The 8,046-nt window shown below is 35.5% G+C and overlaps 1 protein-coding gene and 1 long non-coding RNA gene across 2 annotated transcripts; one reads left to right on the forward strand and one right to left on the reverse strand.

Moving 5' to 3' along the window:
- The first annotated feature begins 2,217 nt into the window (after window positions 1-2,217).
- On the forward strand, window positions 2,218-6,838 carry LOC100641237 (urocanate hydratase). Its single transcript, XM_003383011.3, has 21 exons — window positions 2,218-2,380; window positions 2,424-2,554; window positions 2,606-2,699; window positions 2,789-2,977; window positions 3,066-3,194; window positions 3,254-3,435; window positions 3,492-3,542; window positions 3,597-3,659; window positions 3,865-4,044; window positions 4,093-4,190; window positions 4,238-4,301; window positions 4,395-4,427; window positions 4,487-4,575; window positions 4,624-4,694; window positions 5,886-5,984; window positions 6,061-6,110; window positions 6,160-6,209; window positions 6,262-6,343; window positions 6,394-6,442; window positions 6,517-6,567; window positions 6,615-6,838. Exons 1-21 carry the CDS (start codon window positions 2,252-2,254, stop codon window positions 6,750-6,752), a joined length of 2,022 nt encoding a protein of 673 aa, XP_003383059.1. The 5' UTR covers window positions 2,218-2,251; the 3' UTR covers window positions 6,753-6,838.
- Window positions 6,828-8,003, reverse strand: LOC105314176 (uncharacterized). Its single transcript, XR_002185992.1, has 5 exons — window positions 7,892-8,003; window positions 7,750-7,831; window positions 7,497-7,640; window positions 7,239-7,350; window positions 6,828-7,065 (listed from the first exon to the last, which is right to left on the reverse strand). It is a non-coding gene; the product is annotated as an uncharacterized LOC105314176 (long non-coding RNA).
- Between the last annotated feature and the right edge of the window lie 43 nt (window positions 8,004-8,046).

Genomic DNA, 8,046 nt, shown 5'->3' on the forward strand with positions numbered 1-8,046 from the left:
TTTTTTGGTATAAATTTTCGCGAATCCTACCTTCTGCAGCCATTTTCTCTAGTGTGCCACACTTCTTTTGTCGAATTTAATGAAAACACAAAATTCGCGAAACTTTTTTCCAGTGAAATATAACCCCTATACAGTATAAAGGTAATACTGTATACTGTAATAGGTAAATACTGAAATATTTTTCATTCACAGATCCTATCAATGAAACAGTACAAGGAAGCCTGAGCTACAGTCCAGGAATATTCACAACTAACTACACCTACCTCACTCCTCATGACAAAAGCATACCATACTACTTCATGTACCTGCTTTATACCTACCCTGGAGATGCCTTTTATAGTGTTGCTATTGAGAAAAAGTATTACAATACTGCATTACCTCCAACTGAGAGTTTTAATTTGACATTAACAACTACAGCAAAATATTATTTCACAGCACAGGCAGTAGCCAACAAATACACAAAAAACTGTTTTCATTGGTTTGTGTCAGTATTCTTCACTATTAATGAGGAAAATGATATAGTGTACATGCCCATATAGATGTGCTTGTATACTGTAAAGGAATGGGTGACTAATACCAGGACTAATAAATAATATTATTATTGATAGATTGTTATTGGTTAATTATGTTTTTTTTTTTAATAATTCTCAGTTTTAAAAATAATTCCCACAGGTGATACTTCCTTAATAGTTAATACTGCTTTTTTATGATAATACAGAGGCGTATTTAGGGGGGGGCTGAGGGGGCTTGAGCACCCCCCTCAGGACTGGGCTCAGAAAAAATTACTGAACTCCTGGACTCTTGCATCACTACCAAGCCTCTTAACAAAGTTATCTAGCCCCCTTATCATGATTTCAGCAGTTTCCAGTGCTTTAAGGAGCAATCAGAAGTACCAGTAACATAGCAGTTTGCTTAAAATGATCTTGGTCCCACCCGTAATTGACGAAAATGCAGGAAAAGGCCGTTTTACCGCCGTAAAAGTGGGTGTGGCCAAAATCGCGGCGCGCGGCGCGCACCCTCAGCACCCCCTTCCCCAATTCCTAGATACGCCCCTGTAATAATCATGTCTTTAATTCATTAACTGAGAAGCATAAATTTATACTTATCAATTTTTCTAAATTTCAATAAGTTTCAAAAAATAACTTATCTTTATTGCCTTTCATAATAAATATTTTTCATTGACAGACCCTATCAATGAAACAGTACAAGGAAGCCTGAGCTACAGTCCAGGAATATTCACAACTAACTACACCTACCTCACTCCTCATGACAAAAGCACACCACACTACTTAATTTACCTGGCTGGTGTGTATGGACATATCTTTGCTAGGCTTATTATCAAGAAAAAGCATTATAATACTGCATTACCTCCAACTAAAACTTTTACTGTGACATTAACAACTATAAAATCAGCAAAATATTATTTCGTAGTATGGGCCACAAACCAACAAATACTCAAGAAAGCCTTATCTTTTGTTGATGAATTTATGCTTCACTATTAATGAGGAATATGAAATAGGATACAGGTGCTAATAAGAAATCTTGTAAGCCATAAAGTACAAGTGACTAATAGGACTAATAAATAATGTATTATTATTATCAGGAGCCCATGAAAAAAAGGGAAGGCTCCTGTTATTATTGATAGATAGTTTTTGTTCTTTGAAATAAATCTCAATGTTAAAAATAATTTCCGTGGGTGATAGACATAATCATACCTTTCATTAACTGAGAAACAATGTGAACTTAACAGTATGAATTACCTCTCTGAATAATGAATATCTTGTTCATATATGTGCAGTACATGATGTAGACTACTTGCATAGTAACTAGTTGTATTGCTGCTTCCTTAAAGTTCCTTCTCCTGGTGCCTCAGTATTGAAGACATTGTACCTCTTTAAGAGAGAGAGAGTGAGCATTATCTATGGGTTGAGGGGGAAGAAATAAGAATTTAAGTCTTTGGATTTAAAAGAAGATAGGGAAAAAGGAACTGCATTTGGCTAGGTTAGGCATTTTACAGATTACAGTAAAAATTACTACAGGTTAGATCTACAAGGAATGTAGTCTAGTACGGTTTGTAGTTGGTTGGTGTAGGAAACACAGCTGATCATCAACAGGATTCTATTATTATATTTTTTTATATACATTGTGTATATAGACTAGATCTAGATCTACTGAATAAAATTATGGCTGGGCGGATGCAGAATGGGTGAGGCTTTATAGCTGAGCAATGAGCATTATGTAAAATTACACCATGGCTGCCTCTCTTCAGATAATATGTGGCGGTCTCCCGTTGAATCCTTTGCCTCATGAGAGAAAGAGAAGCTCTTCATTGCCTCATGCTCCCGTCAGGAATCCAAAATTGACCCAAAGCGAAAAGAGAGTAAGTTGAAACAACAGGTTATAAAATTGTATACTCTTTCTAGCTTGCTCTAAAAAACTCTTTACGTTATTTTCCGGTTGAAGCCCACTCCACTCTTGCCCCAGAGTTCCTTAAAGAACTGGAGACTTATGGACACATTTACATGTATCGATTCATTCCGCCAATCGATATGAAGTAAGATGGGTCAGACAAAAAACATTAATTTATTTTTTTATCTTTTGACAGAGCGTACCCAGTAGAGGAATACCCAGTGAAGTGTCCAGCAGCAGCTGCCATAATGCACATGATAATGAACAACTTGAATCCAAAAGTTGCTCAGGTAATTGTGCAGCTGCTGTTATGTGTATTGGTAGCATTAAAAATCCTATAAACAACAGCACTGTCAATTTAGTGTTTCCTCTCTCTTAGTTTCCAGAGGAGTTAGTGACATATGGTGGTAATGGACAAGTGTTGTCAAACTGGGCTCAGTTCTGGTTACTGATGAATTACTTGTCAAACATGAATGAGGAGCAGACATTGGTAATGTACTCGGGACATCCAATGGGTCTTTTCCCTAGTTACTCTGATGCACCACGTCTTGTCATTACTAATGGAATGGTATAGGAGAGATTTATTATTATTATTATTATTATCATTGTTGATTTTGTTATTTCATGTATGTTTTTATTTTATTTTTTATTTTTAGGTAATTCCTAATTACTCTTCAAGGGAGGAATACGAGAAGTTCTTTGCACTTGGTGTTACCATGTTTGGTCAAATGACTGCCGGTAGCTACTGCTACATTGGACCACAGGGAATAGTACATGGGACAACGGTAAACAAAAGTCAATTGATAATTATTATACTACTGTTGTTGGTGTTGTTGTTGTTTAGCTTACTGTGTTAAATGCCGGAAGGAAGTACCTCGGTAGTGGGGATTTATCTGGTAAAGTTTTCATCACTTCTGGTCTTGGAGGAATGAGTGGGGCCCAGGCCAAAGCAGCTGTCATATCAGGATGTGTGGGCGTGATTGCTGAAGTGAATAAAGACGCTTTGTTGAAGAGATATGAACAAGGGTGAGAGAGGGTGAGAGAGGAGAGGAGGGTAAAGGTTCATTCTCTTCTCTTGTCAGATGGTTAATGAAATGGACTGATGATCTTGAGGACTGCATCAAAGCAATCAAGTTAGTTGCCGATAATTAGTGAAACATGGGAAACTTTTTCTTTCTTTTTATAAGGACTGCTCGCAGCCAGAAGGCACCATTGAGTCTCGGTTACCATGGAAATATTGTCAGCTTGTGGTAAGTACAAGCAGAGTTTTCAACGGAGAGCTCTTTCAAATAAAAGTGTGGCACATTCCAATTCAAGGGTTGAAACAACTTCAAAATTTTGATAATAGTGGAGTAAAATTTTGTGACGCCTCAATTAAAGAATAGTGCATTGGAAAAGGCATCATATCATGTCTTAGGTTTTTTATTTAAAAATTAGCTGTCATTTTTCTTGTAGGGAGCGAATGGTAGAGGAGTACAAGGCAACCGGTGAGCTGATTGTTGAACTAGGATCTGATCAAACCAGTTTGCACAACCCGTTTGGGGGTGGGTACTATCCTGCCCAGCTGAGCTACTCAGAGTCACAAGAAATGCTCAAAACTGACCCGGAGAGATTTAAAAGTCTTGTCCAAGAAAGGTAAAAGACTGAAAATTATTCTTTATTTTACTAATATATACAAATCAGTTTAAGGAGGCAAGTGAAGGCCATTAATGCACTATGCACAGCTGGTATGCGTTTCTGGGATTATGGTAACGCTTTTCTGTTGGAATCTGGTCGAGCAGGTTTGTCAATTGAGTTGAGCCTGTTATTGTAACCTCGTGCATTACAGGTGCTGATATTAAGAAGGAAAATGGTGAATATAAATATCCTTCGTATGTACAAGATATAATGGGGTAATGGAGACTGTCCTCTCTCATTTCTTTTCACCTCCTTATTCCCTTTCTTCTCTCTCTCTCTCTCTCTCTCTCTCTCTTTCCTTTCTTTAGTGACATATTTTCTCTTGGATTTGGGCCATTCAGGTAAGACTCCGTTAGATTCTTATTTTATGGCTTTCATAACTCCCACTGCACACACGCAGGTGGGTCTGTACCTCAGGGTTGAGTTCTGATTTGGCAGAAACTGATGCGATAGCTCTGAGAGTACTCCAGGATATCATGAAGAGAGGAAGTATGATGTTCGCCTCATCTGTGTCATAATTTCATGTTCTCATTCTAGTACCAGACTCTGTTCATCAGCAGTATGAAGATAACTCCAAATGGATAAAAGAAGCAGGGAAACACGAAATGGTAAGATTCTGTTTTTGACATGTATTAGACATGTGTGTAGTCAGTTACAATTACTTTTGCAACTTTGAAAATTTGTAAAAAAATTCAATTTTGTTCGGAATCACCTTAAACTTTCTACACAACATAAGTACACGTATATGCATCAGAAAAAAAATATAAAAATGGAAATTTCTCTCCTTTTTAATTTTGGCAAAATTTTGCTCAAGACCATGTGCTATAGTACAGGGACTTTGGCCCGATTTTGGAGAAACTTTAAAAATTTATTAAAAATCCAATTTTTATCGGAATCAGCTCAAACTTTCTACACAACATAAGAACATGTATATGTATCAGGGAATGTTATAAAAATTGAGAATTCTCTACTTTTCAATTTTGGCAAAATTTTGCTTGAGACCATGTGACTTTGGCCCGATTTTGGAGAAACTTAGAAAATTCATAAAAAATCCAATTTTGATTGGAATCAACTCAAACTTTCTACACAACATAAGAACATTTATATGTATCAGGGAATGCTATAAAAATTGAGAATTCTCTACTTTTCAATTTTGGCAAAATTTGACCCGAGACCATGTACTATAGTACAGGGACTTTTACCGATTTTGGAGCAACTTAAAAAATTCATAAAAAATCCAATTTTGATCGGAATCAGCTCAAACTTTCTACACAACATAAGAACATGTATATGTATCAGGGAATGTTATAAAAATTGAAAATTTTCTACTTTTCAATTTTGGCGAAATTTGGCCCGAGACCATGCACTATAGTACAGGGACTTTTACCCGATTTTGGAGCAACTTAGAAAATTCATAAAAAATCTAATTTTGATCGAAATCAGCTCAAACTTTCTACACAGCATAAATACATGCATATGCATCAGGAAAAAAATATATAAAAATGGAAATTTTTTTTTTTTAATTTTGGCAAAATTTGGCCTGAGACCATGTACTATAGTACAGGGACTTTTACCTGATTTTGCAGCAGCTTAACAATTCACTGACACGAAGCTGTATGAGCACTATGCCAAAATTCTGTAGAAAACCCTGCATATATATACATGTATGTGTCAGATAATAAAATGAAGAAGTCTCTCCTAGCCATTTTTGATGGAATATGCCCCATTGGCCAATGTAAATAGACTTTTACTAACATTTTGTTTTCATTTTGATGTCTGTGTTTGATATTTATGTTTAGGTAGTCGGATCACAAGCACGCATATTATACTCAGACGATGAAGGAAGGATTGAGATTGCTCTAGGATTTAACACTGCAATATCTGAAGGAAGAATAAAAGTAAGATAAAGGAAAGATGAAGAGAGAGAGGTTGAAAGAAAAGAGAGATAAATGTAATAATTTTCATTTATTTTAGGGGCCAGTTGTTATAAGCCGTGATCATCATGATGTGAGTGGAACTGACAGGTAAGTATGAAATAGAAAGAAAAGAGGCCATTTAATATTTTTCTACTAGTCCTTTTCGTGAAACCTCAAACATTGAGGATGGCTCAAAATTTTGTGCTGGTTAGCAACTGCATAATATTTCTAATAAAACCTGTCAAACCTGTTACACTAGATATGGCTATACAGAACGTCATTGGTGGATCCTTCAGAGGTGCAACTTGGGTAGCAATTCACAATGGAGGAGGAGTAGGATGGTAAGAAAAGAGAAGTAGGAGAGAAGCAAGAGAATTTTTTCTTTTCGTAGGGGAGAAGTCATTAATGGTGGATTTGGCTTAGTCTTAGATGGAACTCAAGTAAAATGAAATTATTATTATTATTATTATTGTTGTTGTTGTTGTTGTTGTTGTTGTTTATATTATAATTACAGGAAGCTGCCAAGAGAGCACAAAGAATGCTTTACTGGGATGTGATGAATGGAGTTAGTTTATTAGAAAAATATGTCAAAAAATACTCCATGTTTTTTAGGTTTGTAGGAGGGCGTGGTCAGGACACCCACTGGCACAAGGTGTCGTTGAAAGAGCCGAGAGAAATGATCCTTTGCTAAAAGTCACCAAAAGCAATGACGTATTAGATACAGTACTAAATGAAGCAATAACTGATTGAGGGAAAGAAAGAAACTCAAATCATATTTTTCATCATAGTTAAAATTTTGTTTGTATACCAGTATTAACATGTGAATAAAGACACAAGTGATAAGGATCAATATTTAGCAATAATAAGTAATTAGCATTAATAATGATAATTAATGGGTAACAATAAAGCAAAATACAGTGATTGGTGTATAAAATCTATACGACTAAGTAACAATAAAATGTCTTGCATTTATATACATGTATTTGTCATTATACACTCCAAGTGTATTTCTTTAAACATTAGATGTGTCGTCATTGTCAAGAGTATTGGTGCTATTTGTATTCTACAAGTAAAAGAAAAAAGTAGTAGAATTACGAGAGCTACTGTATAAATTCTTATCATTAAATTATTTTGAAATGTGAGTGGCTATATATGAGTTTATGGCCAATTGTTTGAAAATTCTCAATTTTTACTAAGCATCATTATATAGTGTACTGAACAGGTATTATATTATACCTTTGGTGGAGTGCTCCCACTTTCAAGAGGTGACAGGGTGACAGCAGGGTTGACATGAATAAGAGTTGAATCAAAATGCCCTAAGGTACGCTGTGCTTTCCTTTTACGTATGCTTTGATAGAGACAGAAATAAACATAAAATCAAGTGGAATACAACATCAGTCTAACAATATAATTATACACAAGAACTTATAAAAATAATAGTATTGTGCATCTTTAGCAATGATGTATGTACAGTAGGGCATTTGTTCTGCGTACCTTATAAAGAAAATGACCACTGCCACTACAATAATGATAATAATAATTACGGCAATGATCACTCCAGCAGACAGGCCAGCAGTTTCATTTTTGGAGAGAGTACTTCTCTTAAAATTGCATCTTGGACCAAAATAGCCATCACAACTGGACAAAGAAAAAGATAATACATTAATTATGAATGCACACTCATTGATTAATTGTATTGGAGTGTGAACATATACATGAAGCCATAAAGATGACACTATTCACTTACTTGCAGGATGGAGCTGGTGGTTCTTCAAACTCATCAAGAAAACAAGTGCCACGTCCTTTGCAATAATCAGCTGGACAAAACCCTGCAAACGAAAGTAATAAAATACAGTATAAAACAAAATGAACAAATGATATTCACATACTTCTTGAGCAATCATTCCCTGTATAAGTATAGTCACAAGTGCATGTGAGGGGACCTGAACAAGTGCCACCATTGAGGCAAGGAGACTCACAAAAGACTACAAAAATAGAGTGAGGATCATAGCGCTATAATAATAATAATAATAATAATAATAAT

Source organism: Amphimedon queenslandica, unplaced genomic scaffold, assembly GCF_000090795.2.
Source record: "Amphimedon queenslandica unplaced genomic scaffold, v1.1 AMPQUscaffold_13516, whole genome shotgun sequence".
Classification (NCBI taxonomy): domain Eukaryota; kingdom Metazoa; phylum Porifera; class Demospongiae; order Haplosclerida; family Niphatidae; genus Amphimedon; species Amphimedon queenslandica.